Source organism: Mesoplodon densirostris, chromosome X (assembly GCF_025265405.1).
Source record: "Mesoplodon densirostris isolate mMesDen1 chromosome X, mMesDen1 primary haplotype, whole genome shotgun sequence".
Classification (NCBI taxonomy): Eukaryota; Metazoa; Chordata; class Mammalia; order Artiodactyla; family Ziphiidae; genus Mesoplodon; species Mesoplodon densirostris.
In genome coordinates this window covers 73,404,427-73,428,316 of record NC_082681.1, presented here as the reverse complement: position 1 = coordinate 73,428,316, position 23,890 = coordinate 73,404,427, and the positions used below count along the sequence as shown (strand labels likewise).

The 23,890-nt window shown below is 36.0% G+C and overlaps 1 protein-coding gene across 1 annotated transcript in view; it reads right to left on the bottom strand.

The window, feature by feature from the left end:
- Positions 1-15,488: 15,488 nt before the first annotated feature.
- The window catches only part of MAGT1 (magnesium transporter 1), a 48,901-nt gene continuing 40,499 nt past the window's right edge, over positions 15,489-23,890 (bottom strand). The window contains exons 8-10 of the mRNA XM_060087364.1: positions 21,269-21,343; positions 18,793-18,883; positions 15,489-17,510 (exon numbers count right to left, since the gene is read on the bottom strand). Coding sequence (XP_059943347.1) covers positions 17,495-17,510; positions 18,793-18,883; positions 21,269-21,343 — 182 coding nt within the window. The 3' untranslated portion in view covers positions 15,489-17,494. The remainder of the gene's footprint in view (positions 17,511-18,792; positions 18,884-21,268; positions 21,344-23,890) is intronic.

Below are 23,890 nucleotides of genomic sequence, written 5' to 3'. Positions count from 1 at the left end.
TTGGCTGTATCATCTCTAAAAGCCTTTCCAGGGAATTCCCTGGCTGTCCAGTGGTTAGGGCTCTGTGCTTTCGCTGCCGAGGGCCAGGGTTCGATCCCTGGTCAAGGAACTAAGATCCCACAAGCTGTGCAGTGTGGCCAGAGTAAATAAATAAAAATAGAATAAAAGCCTGTCCAGTTTTCACGTTCTATAATTTGTCTATTGGTAATCTCTGCAAGTCATAAATCAGTTCTCTAAAATCAAATAGTTTCAAGTTTCATTTCTAAATTTATTCTGCCATAAATAAAGTTCATTCTACTCGCTTTTTCCTGAAATCTGCAAGAGCTCCTGTTGTGTTTAGGTGACAAGGTTGCTGCTTTCTACCGGAATAGCAAGTGATGAGCATTTTTTTAATGGAACACTTTGATAATCTGATAGACTTGGGCAACTTTTTAATCAAGAGAAGCCTGTACACATTTCAAGTCATCTTTCAGATACTGAAGTACCATTGCCAACTGTAGAAACCAGCCTTCTGTATCTGGAATACTGATTTTCTTCTTGTCTTTTATACATTAAATATTACTTAAACATACAATTTACAGAAGTTATGTTTTCCTCGTTAGTAAATGCAGTTAATTTGAAAGGAGATCCACTCCGTTAGGAGACGTCACACAACTTTCAAACGAGCTCTTGGGGACAAGACAACACTAAGCAGCTTTAAATGGCAAATTCCACAAATAGAAAAACATCTTAATAACAAAATTATAATCACAGAATTTTAGAAGTATAAAATAACTCACTATTTATGAATCATAAAGAGAATATATTTGCTATTAAAGGATGACTAACAAAGTTTTACTGATGTATTTATAGGGGGATCACTTTCAACATATAATTTTCAAAGACTTTCCTTCAGCTGTATTTTAGAAAAAATTCACTGGTACACATCACTTTCACTTTTTCATCAAGTTGCCACAGAAATCAACACAGACCCCTTTCTTGGACTCTTGACCATAAATGTGTGATTTGTGAATCTACTTATTTGCTTTCGAAGAAAGACAAGGTAAATTACCTTTAAAGTGAAAGTTAGATGAAAAAATAGATACTCTCATAATTTTAAATAAACAGCATCACAAATTCTGATTATCTTATGTCAAAATCATAATGCTTTGGTGATAACCATGAAATTTTGAATGTATATATCCTTTAATCCAGAAATTTAACTTCTAGGAATTTATCTAACAGATAAACTCTACATGTGAAAAATGAGTTGTCCACAAGACTATTCATTGTAACATCAAAGATTTAGAAACAACATAGATGTTCCTCAATAGAGGACTGGTGAAATAAACTATGCTATCCATATAACATAATACCACATAAGTCCTTAATATAAAATTTTTTCAAAAATCACTTGTGTTTCTATGCACTAACAACAACCAATCCAAAAAGGAAATTAAGAAAACAATCTCATTTTCTATAGCATCAAAAGGGATAAAATACTTAGGAATAAACTTAACAAAGGCTGTGAAAGACTTGCACACTGAAGTCTATAAAGCATTGCTAAAAAGAAATCAGAGAAAGACAAAAAGAATGGAAAGACATCTCATGCTCATGGACTGCAAGATTGACTGTTGTTAAAATGTCCTACTAGCTAAAAAGACTTACAGATTTAATGAAGTCTGTATTAAAATCCCAGTGGCATTCTTTGCAGAAATAGAAAAAAAATCCCAAAATTAAATGGAAGCTCAAGGAACCTTAATAGCCAACTCAGTCTTGAAAAAGAAGAGCAAAATTGGAGACCATACTCTTCCCGATTTCAAAATATACTACCAAGCAACAGTAATCAAGACTGTGTGGTATTGGCATAATATAGAAAATGCAACAGAAAAGAGAGCCCAGAAATAAACCCTTGCATATATGGCCAAATGATTTTCAACCAAGGTGCCAAGACTACACAATGGGGAAAGGATAGTCTCTTCAATAAATGGTGTTGGGAAAATAGGATATCCAGCTGCAAAAGAGTGAAGTAGTACCCTTAACTTATACCATATACAAAGACTACCACAAAATGGCTTAGAGACCTAAACCTGTAACATTCCTAAAAGAAAAGATAAGGGGAAAGCTTTAGGTTATTTAATTTGGCAACTGGTTTCTTGGATGTGACAGCAAAAGCACAAGCAATGAAAGTAAAAACGATAAATGGGACTATATCAGATTTTAAAACTTATGCACTTAAAAGGAAACTATCAACAGTGTAAAAAGGCAACTTACAGAATGGGAGAAAATATTTGCAAATCCTATATGTGATAAGGGGTTAATATCCAGAATATATAAGGAACTTCTACAATTAACAGCAATGACAAATAAAGAATAAAAAATGGACAAAGGAATTGGATAGGCAGTTCTCTAAAGAAGATATACGAATGGCCAACAAACATATGAAAAGATGTTCAATGCCACTAATCAAAAGAGAAATTCAAATCAAAATCTCAGTGAGGTATTATTTCAGGCTGTTGGAATGACTATCATCAGAAAGAAAAGAGATAAGAAATGCTGGCAAGGGATTTAACTGGTGGCACAGTGGTTAAGAATCTGCCTGCCAATGCAGGGGACACGGGTTTGAGCCCTTGTCTGGGAAGATCCCACATGCCATGGAGCAACTAAGCCCGTGTGCCACAACTACTGAGCCTGCGTGCCACAACTACTGAAGCCTGCGTGCCTAGAGCCCATGCTCCACAACAAGAGAAGCCACCACAATGAAGAACCCGCACACACAATGAAGAGCAGCCCCCACTCGCGGCAACTAGAGAACGCCTGTGTAAAGCAATGAAGACCCAAGGCAACCAAAAATAAATTAATTATTATTTTTAAATGCTGGCAAGGACACAGTAAAAAGGGAATCCTTGTGCACTGTTGCTGGGAATATAAAATGGTGAAGCTGCTATTGAAAACAGTATGGAGGTTCCTCAAAAAGTTAAAAAGAGAATTACCATATGATCCAACAATTCCACTTCTGGGTATATAACCAAGATAATTGAAAGCAGGGTCTCAAAGAGATAATTGCCCACTGATGTTCATTCTAGCATTTTTCACAATAGTCAGGAGGTGGAAGCAACCCAAATGTCCATTGGCAGATGAACGAATAAAGAAAATGGAATATTATGCAGCCTTAAAAAAGAAGGCAATCCTTTCGTACACTACAACATGGATGAACCTTGAAGATATTATGCTAAGCAAAATGTCACTCACAAAAGGACAAATGCTGTATGGTTCCACTCATATGAAGTATTTTAAATAGTTAAAATCCTATAAATGGAAAGTAGAAAGTGGTTGACAAGGGCTGGGGAGATGGGTAAAGGAGAGGGCATTAGTTTTTAATGGGTATAAAGTTTCAATTTTTCAAGATTAAATAGTCCTAGAGATCACAACAATCTAAATATACATAACACTGCTGAACTGTACACTTAAAATGGTTAAAATGGTAAATTTAATATTACATGCTTTTTTACCAAATAAAAACTTTTTTTAAAAGGCAGGTATAGATGTATATATATGAGATTTTTTCTAGTTATATTCTTAAAAGAAAAAAACAGCAAGTTGCATAACACTGTATTTTAATATTTGTGTTGGGGAGAGAGGAAGAGCAAGAGTTAGAGCCAGAGTGAGAATGAGAAAGAGAGAGGATAAGAAGTAAAATAACTCTGAAAGAATGAAAATTATATTAGTAATAGTGATTACCTGGAGAAGATAACCTGGGAGTGGGGGGACCAGGGCAGGAGGAAACTTCACTACACTATATACTCTTTGCACCTTTTATATTTTATAAATACATGTGGGTGTATTTCCTGTTCAAAAAATGAATGTGAATTTAAAATTAAGACAGTGTGATATTGGTGAAAGAACAGACAAATAGATCAATGGAAGAACAGAGAGGCCAGAAATAATCCCACACAAACAGTGTCAATTGATCTGTGGCAAAGGACCAAAGGCAATTCAACAGGGAAAGGACGGTCTTCAACAAATGGTGCTAGCAAAAGACACTACTAAGCTAATGAAAAGATTAGCCACAGATTGGGAGAAAATCTTTGCAAAACATATCTGATAAAGGACTGATGTCCAAAATACACAAAGAACTCTTACATCTCAGCAATAAGAAAACAAAGTCCCAGTTTTAAGATTGGGTACTTCTTGGGCAAAAGAACCAAAGACACACCCCATCAAAGAAGATATACTGATAGCAAATAAGCTTATGAAAAAATGCTCAACATCATATGTCACTGGGGAATTGCAAATTAAAAGAACAATGATATACCACTACACAACTATTAGAATGGCTAATCCAAAACACTGACAACAACAAACGCCAATGAGAATATGGAACAACAGGAACTCTCATTCATTGCTGGTAGGAATGGAAAATGGTACGGACACTTTGGAAAGTTTCTTACCAACCCTAAGGCTAAACATACTTTTATGATCCCACACTGGCAGGAATGAATGCACAAATGAATTGGAAAATGACATCCACACCAAAACATGCACACAGATGTTTATACCAACTTTATTCATAGTTTCCAAAACCTGGAAGCAACCAAGATGTCCTTCAGTAGGTGAATGGATAAATAAACTGTGGTGCAGCCAGACAGTGGTATGTTATTCAGTCCTAAAAGAAATTAGATATCAAGCCATGAAAATACATGGAGGAAACTTAAATGCCTATTACTAAGGGAAAGAAGCCAATCTAAAAAGCTATATACTGTATAATTCCAACTATCTGATATTCTGAAAAAGGCAAATCTATGGAGACAATAAAAGGATCAGTGGTTGTCAGGGGTTGTTGGGGGAGGGATCGATGAAGAAGAGCACAGAGGATTTTTACAGCAGTGAAACTATTCTGTATGGTACTATAATAGTAGATACTTGTCATGATACATTTGTCCAAACCCATAGAATGTACAACACCAAGAGTGAACCCTAATGTAAACTATGGATTCTGGGTGATAGTGATGTATCAATGTAGGTTCATCAATTGTCACAAATATACCACACTAATTCAAGTAATTAATAATAGGGGAGGGACTTCCCTGGTGGTCCAGTGGTTAAGAATCTGCCTTCCAATGCAGGGGACTTGGCTTCGATCCCTGGTCAGGGAACTAAGATCCCACATGCCACGGGGCAACTAAGCCTGCACGCCACAACTACTGAGTTCATGCGTCTCAACAAGAGAACCCAATGCTGCAACGAAAAGATCCTGCATGCCGCAACTAAGACCCAACACAGGGGCTTCCCTGATGGTGCAGTGGTTAAGAGTCTGCCTGCCAATGCAGAGGACACGGATTCCAGCCCTGGTCCGGGAAGATCCCACATGATGTGGAGCAACTAAGCCCCTGCTCCACAACTACTGAGCCTGTGCTCTAGAGCCAACATGCCCAGAGCCCGTGCTGCACAACAAGAAAAGCCACTGAAATGAGAAGCCCACACACCACAACAAAGAGTAGCCCTCACTCGCCGAAACTAGAGAAAGCCCGCGAGCAGCAATGAAGAACCAATGCAGCCAATAAATAAATAAATAAATAAATAAATAAATAAATAAATAAATAAATAAAATAATAGGGAAAACTGGAGGGGTGGTTAGGTGGCATATGACAAAGATCTGTACTCTCTGCTCAATTTTCCTGTAAAACTAAAACTGCTCAAAAAATAAAGTCCATTTAAAATGAATATAATTAAAAATCATAAAATAATTCACTTTTCCTCATAGGTCTGTTTAGGTTTTTTAACATAAAAGATATATTAAAACGACCTCTCCATTCACTTTATGAAAATTATGGGGGAGAACAGAATATTTAAAAGTAAAACAGGTACAAACTTCCAGTTATAAAATAAATGTCATGGGGATATAATGTACACCATGGTGACTATAGCTAATGATACTGCATTGCATATTTGAAACTTGCTAAGAATAAATCTTAAAAGTTCTCATCACATGAAAAGAAATGGTAACTATGCATGCTGATGGATATTAACTAGACTTATTGTGGTGATCATTTTGCAACATCCACAAATATCGAATCATTATATTGTACACCTGAAACTAATATAATATCGTATGTCAATTATACCTCAATTTTAAAAAGTACACCAAGCAAGATTAATCTTAAAGCTCCAAATAAAATAATGTTTCCTTCTCATAAACCAGTGGGAGTTGAATAAATTATGCAATATTTTTTGAAGACTCTAAACCTAAGGCAACCTAATAATTTGTTGGTATTTTCAAAAAGCCAATATTTCATTTGTTGATTTTCTCTGTTGTTTTTCTATTCTCTATTTTGTGTATCTCCATTCTAATCTAATCTTTAGTATTTCCTTCCGTCTGCTAGCTTTGGGTGTAATTTCTTCTACATATCTTCTATATCTAGTTTCTTCTATACATATAGTTTCTTCTTTTCTAGTTAAGCTGTAATGTTAGGTTATTGATTTGAGATTTTTCTTCTTTTTAATGTAGACATTTACAGGTATAATTTTCCCTGAGCAATGCTTTCACTACATTCTGTGTTTTTTTTTTTTTTTTTTTTTTTTTTTTTTTTTTTTTGCAGTACGCAGGCCTCCCACCATTATGGCCTCTCCTGCTGCGGACCACAGGCTCCGGACACGCAGGCCCAGCGGTCATGGCTCACGGGCCCAACCGCTCCGCGGCATGCGGGATCCCCCCAGACCAGGGAACGAACCCATGTCCCCTGCATTGGCAGGCAGACCCCCAACCACTGCGCCACCAGGGAAGCCCCATTCTGTGTTTTTGTATGATATATTCTTGTTTTCACTCATCTCAAAATATTTTCTAATTTCCTTTGTGGTTTCTTCTTTGACCTATTGATTGTTTAAGGTTACACTGCTTAATTTCCACATATTTATGAATTTTCCAAATTTTCTTGTTATTGATTTCTGGTTGTGTTCCATTGTAATCATGGAAGATATTTAGTATGATTTCAGTCTTTTAAAATTTACTGATTCTTGTTTGTGGCCTAATATATAGTCTAACCTGGAGAATGTTCCATGTGCATATGATAAAAGTGTGAATTCTGCCTTTGTTAGGTGAAGTGTTCTGTGTAAGTCTGTCAGTCTAGTTGGTTTATAGTGTTGTCCAAGGACTCTGTTTCCTTAATGATCTTCTTTCTGGTTGTTCTACTCATTATTAAAAGTGGAGTACTGAAGTCTCCAACTACTACTGTAGAATTGTTTACTATTTCTCCCATCAAGTCTATCAATATTTTCTTCATATATTTTCGGGCAATATTGTTAGGTGCATATGTTTATACTTATCATATTCTCTTGATGGATTGACCCTTTTATCAATATATAATGTCTTTATTGTCTTTTGTAACAATTTTTGACTTAAAGTCTATTTTTTCTGATATTAGTATAGCTACCCCAGCTCTCTTTGGTTACTATTTACATGGAATATCTTTTTCCATCCTTTCATTTTTTAGCTATTTGTGTCTACATCTAAAGTGAGTCACTTCTCACAGATATAGAGAACAAACAGGTGGTTACCAGTGGGGAGAAAGAAGTGGGGAGGGACAATACAGGGTTAGGGGATTAAGAGGTACAAACTGTTAGGTATGAAATAAGCTACAGGGGACTTCCCTGGTGGCATAGTGGTTAAGAATCTGCCTGCCAATGCAGGAGACACGGGTCCGGGAAGATCCCACATGTCATGGAGCAACTAAGCCCGTGTGCCACAACTACTGAGCCTGTGCTCTAGAGTCCACAAGCCACAACTACTGAGCCTGCGCACCAAAACTACTGAAGTCCGCATGCGTAGAGCCTGTGCTCCACAATGAGAAGCCACTACAATGAGAAGCCCGCACACTGCAATGAAGAGGAGCCCCTGCTCGCTGCAACTAGAGAAAGCCTGCGCGCAGCAACAAATACCCAATGCAGCCAAAACTAAATAATAAATAAAATAAATAATAATAAATAAATAAATTAAATAAGCTACAGAGATATATTGTACAACACGGGGAATATAGCAAATATTTTACAAGAGCTATAAATGGAGTATAACCTTTGAAAATTGTGAATCACTGTATTGTACACCTGTAACTTATATAATATTGTACAGCAACTATACTTCAATAAAGAAAAAAGAAAAAAGTGAAAGTGAGTCTCTTGTACACAGCCTATAGTTGGATGGTGGGGGTTTTTAAAAATCCATTTTGCCATTCTCTGTGTTCTTACTGGAGAATTTAACCCATTTACATTTAAGTAATTAGTGATAAGGAAGGACTTACTTCTGCTATTTTGCTATTTGATTTCTATATGTCATATATACTCTGTTCTTTGTTTCCTCCATTACTGCTTACTTTTGTGTTTAATTGATTTTTTGCAGTGTATTCCTTTCTGTTAGTCTTATTGAGCATCTCTTCAAAGTGAAAAATCATTTTTGTCTTGGTACTTTCAAGATTCTTTGTCTGTCTGTCTTGGTGTGGATCTCTGTGTTTATTTTACTTAGAGTTCGATGAGCTTCTTGATGTGTAGACTCATGTCTTCCATCAAATTTGGGAAGGTTTCAGCCATTCTTTCTTTCTGCCTTTTCTCTCTCTCCTCTTCTGCTGGGACTCTCATTATTTGTATATTGGTGTTCTTGATGCTGTCCCCCAGGTCTCTTAGGTTCTGTTAATTTTCTTCATTCTTTTTTTTTCCTGTTTCTCCAATTGGATAATTGTAATCAACTCATCTTCATGCCCACTATTTATTTCTTCTGTCTGCTCAAATATGTTTTTGAAGCCCTCTAGTAAATTTTTTCCACTAATGTATCTTTCAGATCAAGAATTTCTATTTTTTTATATCTTTATTCTCCCCATGAGTAATGTGTTTTACTTTTTTCCAGCTTTATTGAGATATAATTGACAGATAACATTGTGTAAGTTTAAGGTGCACAACATGATGATTTCATACACATATATATTGTGAAATGTTTACCACAATAGGGTTACTTAACACATCCTTTACCTCATATAATTATCATTCTGTTGTTATTCTCTTTCTTTACTGATATCCTCTGTTTGGTGATACACAGTTTACCTCGTTTCCTTTATTTTATTTATTTATTTATCTTTTTTTTCTGTACATGGGCCTCTCACTGATGTGGCCTCTCCCGTTGCAGAGCACAGACTCCAGACGTGCAGGCTCAGCGGCCATGGTTCACGGGCCTAGCTGCTCTGCGGCATGTGGGATCTTCCCAGACCAGGGCATGAACCTGTGTCCCCTACATCGGCAGGTAGACTCTCAGCCACTGCACCACCAGGGAAGCCCTCCTTTATTTTTTGGGTATGATTTCCTTTAGCTCTCTGAACATATTTTAAATAGCTGATTTAAAATATTTTTCTAGTAAGTCCAATGTCTGGGCTTCCTGAGGTATAGTTTCTGTTAATTTCTATGTTTCCACTGTGAATGGGCTATATTCTTATTCCTTCTATTCCTTATTCCTTCTATTCCTCCTATATTCTTATTCCTTCATGTGCCACATCATTTTTTGCTGAAAATTGGACATTTTGAATATTATAATGTGGTAACTCTGGAAATCATATTCTCCTCCTTTCCCATTAGCTGTTGTTTCTGCATGTTGTAGGTTATAGTTTTTGCTTAGTGAACTTCCTAAACTATTGGTGTAAAGACTGTATTCTTTGTCATATGCAGACATTGAAGTCTCTGGTTTACTAGCTTAGTGGTCATCTAGTGATATGAGAACGATTTCCTTAAACACCTGGAGGCAAAAAAACCAAAACAAAAACCCTCTTTCAATCTTTGCAGATCGGCCCTGTCTTGGTACAGTCCTTCAACACTTAGCCAGTCTGTTTACAACTCTGCCTTAGCTTTCACTTCCTGCTTACACTGAGCATAAAGAATAGTCAGAGGTAAAAGCTTAGAGAACTATTAAGTCTATTCTGAGCATGCATCCTGTTATGGGTATATAAAGCTTTTGTTTCCCAAAGTAAGTCGCTTCTCAACTTTTGCTCCTAGACTTTTGACACATCTATTGATTGCCACAACAGCAATGTTTTGCCTCAGGCAGCAGTGGCTTGTTCATTTGTCTTTTAACATTTTTGAGGATAGCTGCTTTTCTGTCCTGAATGATTTCTGAGCTGGGCAAAACTGAGGCAAGCCTCTTGTGTCATTTCTTAGGGAACCCACAGACAGGTCAAAACAGACAAACACAATTTCTTGGAAACAAGGTCTGCTCTGCTCTCTTTGGGACCAGCTACCCAAACTGGGAACACAGAATGCCATCTTCAAAACTCTGCCACACCAACATGGGGGGACAGGGTGAGGCTAAAACACCACAAAGTTCTCCTACCATGCTTAAGTTTCCTTTTTCTAAAGGAAACTTTTTCTGATTTAGCATTCACTTGGTTGTTTCAAACCTTTGCCTATTTTCCAGAGTTACAACAAAGTTGATTCTGGCAGTCTTTACTTATCTTTTTCAGTGTTTCTGTGGAGGGATGGGCCCTCTGAACTGTTTACTCTGTCATTTTTCTATGTTAGCTATTTTTTGTTTTGTTTTGTTTTGTTTTTGATTGTTATGCAACATTTTAATTAATCTTTATTAGAGTATAGATGATTTACAATGTTGTGTTAGTTTCTGCTGTACAGCAAAGTGAATCAGTTATACATATATCCACTCTATTTTAGATTCTATTCCTATATAGGTCATTACAGAGTATTGAGTAGAGTTCCCTGTGCTATACAGTAGGTTCTTATTAGTTATCTATTTTATATATAGTAGTGTGTATATGTCGATCCCAATCTCCCAATTTATCCCTCCCCTCCCCCTTTTCCCCTTGGTAACTATAAGTTTGTCTTCTACATCTGTGATTCTATTTGATTTGTAAGTAGGTTCATTTGTACCTTTTATTTGATTCCACATATAAGTGATATCATGTGATATTTGTCTTTCTCTGACTTACTTCACTCAGTATGACAGTCTCTAGGTCCATCCATGTCACTGCAAATGCCATTATTTCGTCCTTTTTTATGGCTAATATTTATCTTAGCTATTTTTGGCCCTTCACATTTCCATATAAATTTCAACCTTCACACACAAAAAAATATGCTATAATTTTTATTGGAGTTGATATGAAAATTGAGAGCTTTGCAACATTAAATTGTATTTTTTTGAGAAAGTTTAGCATATTTCATTTTTGATGTTACTTAGTGTTATAACTGTAGGAAGTAACTTGTAAAGGGTTATTATTGTTCAAAGTTCATACACATTTCAACTGAAAGAATTCTTTTATTTCCTTAAAAGTTAAAAAAAAAGTTTTAAAGAATTTTTATTGGGGCATAGCTGAACATTGAATTTTAAAATCTGTGAACAGGGTATATCCCTTATTTGTGTTCTTTATTTATTTATTTTAGCCATGCCACGTGGCATGTGGGGTCCGGGTTCCCCAACCAGGGATCAAACCTGTGCCCCCTGCAGTGGAAGTGCGGAGTCTTAACCACTGGACTGCCAGGGAAGTTCCTATTTGTGCTCTTTAATTTCTCTCAACAATGTTTTGTAGTTTCTAGTCAATATGTCTTGCACATCTTTTATTACATTTATTCCTGATACTATCTTAATTTGAATTAACATTTGATAGAACTATCTAATTACTATCAGGGAATTCCATCTTCCTTTCTTCTGCTAAGCTGTTGGAACTTGAATCTGTCAATAATATGTATGATACTAGAGCAAAATGGTTGTACTGATATTTTAGTATTTTGTATATTATCAAAACATTGGTATTTTATTAAAATCTGAGATAAAATTGTCATAGTCATCTACATGTCCTCAGATGTTGTTACACCTGTAAAAGGACCAGGAACTAGGATTAAGGATCCCTTGTATGTCTGGCTCGAGTCTTTCCAAATAGAATGAATAAGGAAGAAAATCTTGATTAAAAGAGGTGAGGAGGGGTCAGACTTGTGAGAATGAATTTGACCTTTGAGGGAAAGAAAGAGAGGTAAGAGCAGGAAATCTAACCATGGAGGAAGAGAAGCATTTGGGTTTCAGGGGTCCTGGAAACCTGCCTCCATCCTTTTTCTTTTTCACCTCAGATTTCCCTACTATCTTCTCTTTTGCTTTCTTTCTTTCTTTCCTTTTTTTTTTTTTTTTTGCCGTATGCGGGCCTCTCACCATTGTGGCCTCTCCCGTTGCGGAGCACAGGCTCCGGACGCGCAGGCTCAGCGGCCATGGCTCACGGGCCCAGCCGCTCCGCGGCATGTGGGATCTTCCCGGACCGGGGCACGAACCCGTGTCTCCTGCATCAGCAGGCGGACTCTCAACCACTGCGCCACCAGGGAAGCCCTCTTTCTTTCCTTTTTTTAAAAAGTTTTTGGCTGTGTTGCGTCTTCGTTGCTGCACACGGGCTTTCTCTAGTTGCGGCCAGTGGGGGCTACTCTTTGTTGTGGTGTATGGGCTCATCATTGCAGTGTCTTCTCTTTTGCAGAGCACAGGCTCTAGGCGCACGGGCTTCAGCAGTTGCAACAAGCAGGCTCAGTAGTTCTGGTGCACGAGCTCTCACAGGCTCAGTAGTTGTGGCACACGGGCGTAGTTGCTCTGTGGCATGTGGGACCTTCCTGGGCCAGGGATTGAACCCATGTCCCCTGCATTGGTAGGCAAATTCTTAACCACTGTGCCACCAGGAAGTCCCTATCTTCTCTTTCTGTTTCCATAAAGTTTCTCTACCTCAATTCTAAGAAGACTATGGAAGACCTTTGGAATTAGACAAAGGCCCAAATTGGTTCTAAGGGATATACAAATGACTAAGAAATAAGAGAAAATATGTTCAAAGTTACTAATAACTTGAGAATTGGTTATTAAAATGAGATACCTTAGAAGACTTCGTAAAACAGGCAAAGGGATAAGAATAGTAAGAATATTTTTAAAGTAGTGCATTTTTGTTCATTTAGAAATTGTCACATACCATGTAACTCTTTGGGTATGATTTGGGATGTAAATGACTCTGATTTTAGATTTTTTTTAAAGTACTAAAATGATACTATACTGATAAGAGTAATTTGGCATTTCAGTACTTTAAAAACGTATCTTGTGAACTAATCAATCATCCTTTAAGATTTCAATTCCTGGGCTTCCCTGGTGGTGCAGTGGTTGGGAGTCCGCCTGCCGATGCAGGGGACACGGGTTCGTGCCCCGGTCCGGGAGGACCCCACATGCCGCAGAGCGGCTGGGCCCGTGAGCCATGGCCGCTGAGCCTGCGCATCCGGAGCCTGTGCTCCGCAACGGGAGAGGCCACAACAGTGAGAGGCCCGCGTACCGCAAAAAAAAAAAAAAAAAAAAAAAAAAAAAAAAAAATTTCAATTCCTATCACAGAAACCTCTCCCTTCCCCTCCCACTCAACCTCAAGAAAGTGATCAAACCCTTCTCTGTATCCATGATATAAGACATATTTTCCCACTAGGATTGCATTTGTTTACGTTTGTTTCCACCACAAGACTGCAACTTGAAAGTAAAGACTTTTTTTCTTTATTCAATCAGTGAAAATTTACTGAGTGTGTACTATGCATGCATTTTAGAAAAGGAGTATACAGAGATGAGTAAGACAATGTCTCTGTTCCCAAGGAATTTACAGTTTATGGGAGGGACAGGGCAATTACAAGATAGGATAACAGAGATGCACCGAAGAAGAGAGGAAGGGTATAAAACCCAAACTGGGAGGTCAGGAAAGCTTCCAGGAAGCTATAATGTTCGAGCTGTGTTTGGAGGGAGAGAATATATTGCATTTATTTGATGATCATAAAAAGAACTTCAGACCCAAAGTTCTCTAGGTACAACTGCTAGCCACAGAGCCACAGCCAGGCATTATAAACTGAAAGGTTCAGACCAAATGCATCATTTCTGAGTCTGGGTATTTGGTGGAGCCAACATATCTTAGTTTTTTTTTTTCTTCAGCTGGAAGTCATTATTTATACAGCACTCATAGGAATATACTCATCACTGATTCTGAAGGCAGGGTTTATCTGCATGTTCTTAAATTGTCACCCAAAGAGTCTGAAGACCATACTCCAACATTCCCACCATGAGTCATACTCTATTCAGCTGTAATCATTTTCAGGACAATGATCAAATACAAAGTGGTGTCAGTAAGGATATGCTAATATGGGGTTGGTGCCAAGGCAATAGTATTTGTCTTAATTTTGAGTTGTGGTAAAATATACATAAAATATACTTTCTTTACCATTTTTAAACGTATAGTTCAGTACTGTTAAGTTCATTCACACTGTTGTGCAACCAACCTCCAGAATTCTTTTCATCTTGCAAAACTGAAACTCTAATTATAAGCAACAACGCCCCATTTCCCCTTCCCTAAATCCCTGCAATCTAGATATCAGGAAGCAATCAAGACACACTAACTATGGTTTCCATTTCTCCAGGGAGTAATTTGTATCCTGAAGTGAAACCTAATCCATAGGAAATTTGCAGCTAAATAGGAAACCTGTAGGAATTTCCTTGGAATAACCTTCAGTAAATTGCTTCACCTCTCTAGGGCAGGTTTTCTTTAGCAGTCAAAATGAAGGGAGTGACTAAATGGTATCTAAGGTCCCTTTGGTTTTGACTTTCTATAATATTAGCATACTATTACAGTTGTTCATCTCATCCTTGCTCAAAATTGGGCAGAACCCACTTAAATCAAGATCTGATATTAACATAATTGTTTCAAGTGTGTTCTTTCTAAAAAAATATTTCAATGCATATTATTAAACAATTTTCAGCTATAATGGCTTCCACAAGCATTTCATAGCTTCTTTAGAAATCTGACTAAAAAACACTCTGCATTTCAATTGATCTAATTCAACACCAAACCTGTATATCATAAATGATATCCATTCAAAATTGAAATACATCTTTAATATTTTACATCATAGAACAGTAGTGCTGAAAGGAACACTGAGGTGGTTTAATCCAATGCACTCACATTAGAATAAAGAAACAGGTCCAAAGAGGTTCACTGATTTGCCTATGGTCACATAGCTAGACAGAAACAAAGTAAGGACTAAAAGCTGTTTAAAAGCTAGATTTCTTTACTTCCTGTCCAGTGTTTCTACTCCATATTTGCAAATGTACTGCTGCCCAGTCTTATATAACTTGATAATCTGTCTGGGTAACTGTTTCAAATTAATTAGTGCCAAAAGGGAATTACCTAGTCACAGCATTCACTGACTAGGGCAAAATGTAATGAACCATTGAAAATAGTCATTCATTTACTTATCTTGGTTGTTTTGACTAATCTAATGGGTGACAGCATTAATGAAGGATAATGTATGGAATCCTGGAAGAATGTATCTCAGTCCAGAAATACCCAAGTAAATTGGCCTATCAAATTCACTGTCATTAGGACAATAAGAAATTTAGCTATAATTTCAAAATGGTATGTCCTAATATTACAATTCTAGTTTAGTGTTTTAAATCCACCTCTCCTTAGTTGTTAACCAGAAACTCAGAATTTAGATTGTAAAAGTTTATTGATATGATCAAAAAGAAAACAGCCAGACATTTGGTTATCTTTGCCACTACAATGTGTCATTTTAAATATTATTTTTAAATGCATAACAAATAATATTTAAACCATTACTAGAAAAGTTAATTAAGAGTCTACTTAAGGCACTTCAGATGAAAGCTAATTTCAACATTTCCACAAAAGTAACACTATTCTAAGTGTAGTAAACCTGCTTTCTACAGATTTTAGCCAGAATGCAACTTCTCTCCTTAAAGAAGAAGAATGTGCTCTTAAGAGAAAAAACACATACAAAAAAACTGTCATTCTTTCAATGATCGTTGAAAATTATCTGGAGCTATACATTTTACATGGCAGTAATATTCCCCTGGTTAGTATGTACAAATCAGGGTATATTCATACAAGTCTCATAAGAATCACAGCATAATTTTACTTGGCCTGAGACAAGTACAAGAACAGCAGGTAAGGAATCCAGAATCAAACAATTTACAGTGGAGTAACAAAAACAGGCTCCACTAGAGAGTAAATATCCCCTCACCCACCAAATCTACTAACAAAAACAAAAACAAAACCCCCACATACAATATTTCTTCTTAGGCGATTATATCCATCTCTTTCTTCAAACCTCTATTATATAAGACTTCCAGACCACGCGGGAGAGTTATTAGATGGTAAATAGTAGCAGGCAGTCACAGTATTATTTTAATGTAATAATACTTCTAAGATTTATTAAACATTTTTTTCATTATCAGAATTCTCATATTTCCATTAATAGTGGCATTTCTGGATACTCTTTATAACTATGGGGGAGGTTATAGCTAGATCTAATGATAACCATCAACTTTCATTCTTCACAGAAATTTGGTTAGCACATACGGTTATTTTCACTGACAGAAAAAAAGATAAAACCCAAAACTTCTTCAAATGATTACTTTGTTCTCCACTTAAAGTGAGAAAATGAAGGCTAAAATAATAGCAAAAAACAGAACAGCTTTCAAGAAGCATTTACTTTCTATTCACAGGCAACAGCTTAATATTTCATGATCTTATTTTCCCAATCCTGGGGAGTCCTTTTCCTAAACACAAGGGTTAATGAAATATGTTGCAACTGTAATACAGATATCAACTTAACCAGATGAACCTAGATTTTTCTCTTAGGTACAAATGAAATAAGTGATGAGCTCTAATTTGCAGAAACGTTTTAGACCATTTAAAATTTACACTGATTTTAGCACTAAGCTACATTTTTATTAGAAAGGGGCCCACCTTAAATAAAAGAGAACTAGGGAGACAGAATGAGCCTGAAATCTTTCTAAATACAGGTAGTTAATACCACACTCATGCAGAAATCATAATCCTGCATTTAGAGATACTTCTTAATGTCTACAGCTACCAAGAAGCATAGTTTGCACTGCATTTCAGGAGGAAAGATGGAGAAGGACTGGCTAGTCTTTTTTTCTAAAGTCTAGACATGTACTCTGAAGAATGGTGTTCCATTTTCAGAATACACATAGCCATATGATTTCTCTGCCCAAGAGGAAAGATGTGCAAAGTATACACATCCATGCAAAGATGGAAAAGTTAAGAATGGATTCTTGATGTTGTTATCAGAACTGCCCCCCACACCTGTGGATAAGATAATAAAAAATCAGATGGTCAAAAGTTAACTAAGGCAGTTTTGAACCTTGTTGTAACTAAAATGAAGTAGTAGTTTAAAATTTTTTTAATATTTAATTCCACTACATTAAATATTCCACAAAGTTTACTGGGAAGGGAAGGTTAAGAGGAGAATCATATCCAAATAATTCATGATTTTGATGGAAAACTGCTTCTTAAGGCACTATACATCTTCTTTGGTGAAATGATTAACTATTTTAATCACTTGAAAAAAAGAGGTAATACAAAATACACAAATTGCATTCTTCTTTTCACACACACGTTTTTCATTTTTCAATTTCCATTACTCCAGTGTCTACATATCTCTGGAATCCTTTTTAACTCATCAGAAAGCTGAAACAAAAATATATACCAATCTATTAGTCTCTGAAAGAAAAGTAGTCTTTACTTCTATTAAATATCTTGATTTTTTCAGATCAAAGAACGTTTGGGTACATGTATAATAAACTTTGAGTATCAATCACAAAAAGTGAGAAACACTGAGATATTGAGGTAGTCTTAGGAGAAAAGGTAATAGAAATAACTTCGAATTAAAATATTTCCTGGAGACACAAATTAATAACTGAATCAACCACGGTGATCAAATAAGTAACAGAAGTCCCAGCTTCTGGGGAGCAGAAGATTACCCTTGCATCCCAGCTAGTATTCCAGAGGGGATAAATTATTTTAAAATGTACATACACAGAAGAATAAAAGTATAAAGCTAGAGGATTATAAGTCAAGGATCAAAGTTCTAGTAGGTTTTGGTCTTAAAATTAAATAAGTTTGCAGAAAATGCAAAAGAAGATTAAGTTGTTCACTAATCAAAATGCATTTAGGAATGTGACAATATAATGAACTGATCAGGAAGTGTTTCAAAATTACCTACTAAAAACTTGTGTTAAAAATACGAAGAATGAATGTGTCTCAAAAATATCACTTGATATACTTTACCTTTAGTGTTCATAGTCAGTTATACAACAGGACAATGTTGTATTCAAAGAATAGGTATTATAGTAAATGGCACTCAGATTATAAAACTAACTCACAACATTCCCCATTGTGTACTGGTACATTTATTTTGGCTAGTAACAGAATAAAACCAATAACTTATAACCAGGAGAATAATGTCTTCTCTGAGCCTTAGAGATCTCTATGAACATTTCAAGCCAATTAGACCTTCTTAAACACTCTTTCTTATTATACACTCTACAAACTGGATTCTAATCAAATGTTCTGTTTATGCCAGCTAAAGAGCCTGAAAAGTAGAGTGAGAAGTTTTAAAACACATTAGAAAAATAATTCTGTCCCAAAAAACACATAAAGTATGCAGATAAGGAACTGTATGAGTAGATAGGGTATAAAATGTCCTAATCATTATGTGTTTGATAGATTTCTAGGTTAAATTAGGAGATGTCAGAATAACCCTGAATGATGTTCCTGAGAAATCACATGCTATTGTTCATTGTATCATAATTATTTTAATTTCTACATGCAACATACCTAAACTAAAGCCTACCTCTTTGCTTTAGAAGCTAGAGTAATTTGGCAATACAGTCAAAAAAATTATAAAGCAACATCAACTCTAATCATTGTAAGTATAGATAATCACTATATAAATGAAAAATAATCATACCTATATGGATATCCATGATATTTAGATCTGAAAATAGAGAGCATCCAACTGAAGAATAATACAACGAGTCCAATACCAGCCACACACATTACTGCAGAAAAATAAAAGGAGAGTAAAATGAGCATGTTAAGCATAATAAAGAACAAAAGCATAACTTGTAGGCTATACTTCTAAGAGTAAAAAGCAAGGGCTTTAGTTTACTGGTAAATCTAAACTGTACAACAAATTTCATCCCCATTCTTGTATCTTCAGCAGTCTGCCTTCTCCTTTAATTTGCTCCATTACAATATAATAGTTCCATTTACATACTTGTGTAATTTAATTGTATGAAATAATGAATTTCATTAAAGCCATCAGTCAAGAATTTAGTGTTAAATACACTGTTTTATGACTGACAAGAAAATAGCTCACTCACTTATTAAACTTCTTTCAAATTCTTAGTATGGTCTTATTTATTATTGATAAATACTCACTTAAAGACATCTGGCAATATCATTGTGAAAGCCTTACTTGAAAGTATTTTATTCATTCACCGGTAACTACACTGCTTGTATGAAGAACTCCTTCAACATGGATTCCTCATTTGAATTATGAGGGGAAAAAACCTGCCCAGATTCCTAGCCCTAAATTCATAGCTCTCTCCATTAATCCCACATGCTAAACCATGTTTAGCATAGCAGTTACCAACCTTAACTCTAGATGCTGACCCTACAATGATCAAGTATGATTCCCATAACATGAGGCTCTTTGAGTCAGTCCCTCGACTAAGACTGGCTAAGAAGCACAGAAGGAGGGGTGTGGGAAAGCATGTGTGCTACAGCAATGGAAGCTCCAGGGAAACTGGAGCTCCATATTTATTGGCCGATATTAAAAACAACTTTTAGTTTTGTATACTTAAGAGAATAATTCTTTTTCCTTTTAAAATTTTCAAACAATATGATTAGGGGCCAAAATGTAAATGTCAAATATATTTTTTCTGAGTATTAACACATGCTCTTTGGAGAAGTCTTTTTTTTTCCCTAATCAAATGCACACATATATGTATATATACAGTTTCACTCTGAATATATATTTGTACTCCACTTTTTTCACGTATCTAAGAGTGCTTCAGGTAGTTCTTGGTACATAATAGGCGCTAAAGAAATATTTATTATTACTATTTGTGACTATTTCATTAAGTTAGAATCTTGGAAGTAGACCAAATTGTGACTATTTTAATATACGTCACCAAAATGTTTTACAATTTAAATTCATGCCAGCAGTGTAGTACCCAGATGGCCTTTCCCCAATAATGAATAATGAAATAGGCAGTTTTTCAAAAGTCAGGAATGAAAGGATGTATATTGACTGGATAAAAAATTGTTACATTAGTTCTATTTTTCTAATATGTAATAAGTCATTTCAATTCAGCAAAATACGTATCTCCCAAATTTAAAATCCAATGCCATCATCTTTTTTCTAGAAGAAAAAGTAAATAGATTTATTAACCTAGGTTAATTTTGATGACATTTAACTCTTTAACCATAAAAAGAAAACTCTTTGATTTCATGTTAAGTAAATTAAATTACATTGTTTGCATTTCTTTGTAACAAATATCAGTGTGTGAATATTCTAATATATAAAAAGTCTATGCAAACCAATAGGAAAAGGAATAAGACTCTAATACATAAATGGCAAAAGACAAAAAGACATTTTACAGAAGGGAAAACACAAACAGCTAATAAACATCTAAGAAAATATTCAACTATACGAATAACCAAAGAAGTACAAAATAATGTACTTCCCCCTGATCTGATTAGCAAATATACACATACACATTTTTAATGAGGTTATCTAATGTTGATAAAGTTACAGTGAAACAAGCATTCTGAAATACCACTGGTAGGAGTCTAAATTATTAAAACATTTGGGGAAAGAATTCGGCATCGTCAGCTTAAAACATCAAGATAATTGAAAATACTCATACACAGTACCACACAGTCATTCTACTTTAAGGAATTAATATGAAAGAGGATAAAGTTTAATATGCACCATAATAGTCACTAAATAAGTATTATAATGAAAGTTAGGAAAAAAGTAAACACTTAAAATCAGAATGGTTAAGTAAATTACAGTATAGACTATAAATTAAAAATTATGTATGGGAAAGTATTAGTGAAATATTTTAACTCTGGTTAAAAAGGGGTGGTATAAGATTCAAAGTATTATACATACAGTTGAAAAGATGTTTTTACAAATGGAAGGAACTTATATTATGTTAAAATTATTAGCTTTTCAATGGTGGAATAATGGGTAATTCTCCCCCGAAATGTTTCATTCTCCTATTTCCCCCCACATTTTCTACAATGAGCACATATTATTTTTATAAGAGTAAAGAAGTAAAATAATATAACTAAGAGGGGAAGTGATTAAAAGGACATTCTTTTTTCTGTATTAAAGGCAGAATTGCTACATTTTGGCATACGATATGACTTACTCTTTCGCTTTCCAATATCCATGTCAGATGTAGCAGCTTCACATAAAAGCACCATCCCTAAGGTAACCCCACCATCTTAGAAAAATTGTTTAAGGAGAAATTCACACAGACAAAAATGACATACAACTTTAATATTCCTAGAATAATATAGAATGAATAAATATATAAACCTTCTACTCTCAATTACAAAAAATTATAACTACATAATCTGGTGTCTACATAGTATGACAATTATTTACTATGAAGATATAATTTAAAAAATTAAGGTTAGAAAATTACTTTATTTGCACAAATAAAAGCTGATATTTTAAACAAATGTCTGATATTTGTTTTTAAATACTGTCTGATATCAGTATTTAAAACTGATATTTAAACTCATAGATGAAATATGAGTTTTCCTCTAAAATTGTACTTTGAAATAAACTTCTGGAACATTCTTCCAACTATTGCGCCAGTCTCATACACATTTTAAAAAAAATTAAATAGCCATTTTGAATATTTCAACCACCCTCCAAAAAAGAACACACTTGAAATGTACACCATTTAAAGAATAGCAACTAATTTTTATTTGAAAAATAACTTATCAAAATTTTCCAGAATTTCAACAATTAACCTTTAAAGCACAAATTACTACTAAACTACCTAAGTTGTCCTATTCTAATAAAAAGAGAAAATCCTGCGAGCCATAACCTCACTTTTATTCAGCTTAATATAGACGCTATATAAATACAAAATAGACTTACTCGTGCAAAAGGTGACACATGGCATGGCAGAACAGTAAAATAAGAAAAATCACATTTTGAAACAAATAGAATGTGTCCTAGTAGAAAAGAGAGATTCACCCTGCAGTTTGGTGAATACAAACAGCAGTTTAAAATGCTCATATTAATTATGCATATACACATGCACATTGTATGCTACCTCATGTGGGTATAATTATACAGAAAGGGACATAAACTCATTCATGTTTTTTTGTTTCTTAGCCAAGTTGTCTTCTCCAGTGATTATTTTTTTTTCTTACTGGGGTTCTTTGTATGCATGTAAGCATAAAGACTGATCATTTCTATAGGCTTTGGCTATAGGTACTCTGATTAATGGTTGAGACTTTTGTTTTTGGAATGGTTTGCTTCTGTATCATGGTCTATGAGCTTTCCATCTTACAGTATACCACCAAGGTCCAGCTATCAAGAGCTATGATGCACTTCCATATGTATTGTTTCATTTCATTTATAGACTCTTTAAACTTTTACTATTATACTTTTACTGCCTCTTATAGGGAGGCACTATTAGTTGGAGACACAAAGTTAGAGGAAATACAGACCATTCCTTGGACAAGTTTACACTCTAGTGGGGGGATACAAACAATAAATAATTACATAATCATGATGACATGTTACCCTGAGAGAACTAAATAGAAAACAGAGGAGGTGGTATTCCATAACATACAGGAACTAGGCTATTAAACGAGCTACTAAGGGGACTTCCCTGCTGGTGCAGTGGGTAAGAATCCACCTGCCAATGCAGGGGACACAGGTTTGATCCCTGGTCTGGGAAGATCCCACATGCCATGGAGCAACTAAGCCCGTGCTCCACTACTGAGCCTGTGCTCTAGAGCTCATGCACCACAACTACTGAAGCCCGCACACCCTAGAGCCCGCGAGCCACAACTACTGAGCCCACATGCCACAACTACTGAAACCCGTGCCATCTAGGGCCTGCGTGCCGCAACTACTGAGCCCATGTGCTGCAACTACTGAAGTCCACACACTTAGAGCCCGTGCCCTGCAACAAGAGAAGCCACAATAACGAGAAGCCCCTGCACCGCAATGAAGAGTAGCCTCTGCTCGCCGCAACTAGAGAAAGCCTGCATGCAGCAACGAAGACCCAACACAGCCAAAGATAAATTGAAAAAAATTAAATTAAAAAAATTAAATAAAAGAAATAAACGAGCTAGTAGGTTTGGGGTTCAAGATGGCGGAGTAGGAGGATGTGAGCTCACCTCCCACAACAAACATATCAAAAAACATCTAAATGTGGAATAATTCTTATGGAAACATAACTGGACACTGGCAGAAGAAATCCTATACAACCAAAACTGAAAGGAAGATCTCCATTTAACCGGGTAGGTCAGGAAAAAAAAAAAAGGCGTCGGGTCAGGACCTACCCCTCCTGGAGGGATCTGTAAGGAAGAGAAGGTCGGCATGGGCAGATCCTCACCCTGGGGAGCGAGCAGGTCATGTCACAATCTGGGCATCCCAGTCCTTGCCTGCTAGGAAATTTGCTGGGACAGACAAAAGGGCTACAGAAGCTTAGACTCTACTTGCAAGGAGCACACGAGTGATGGCTTGCTAACCATCAGGGCCGAGTAAGCCCTGCACTGATGTCTGTCACCACACCACAACCCCAACCTGAAAGGGCGGACACCCCAGCTGTGCTCGCTCCACCCTACAGCCTGGCGCGAGATCTGGGCAAAGACTTGGTCTAGCTATGCAGAGACAGACCAGGTTGCCTAGGGTGGTACCACAAGAACATGCAGCAGCTAAGCACTGAAATCTCAGGAAGACAGGCCCTGGGAGAGGACTCATCTAGCTATGCAAAGACTTCCTGGAGGGCCTGGGGTGT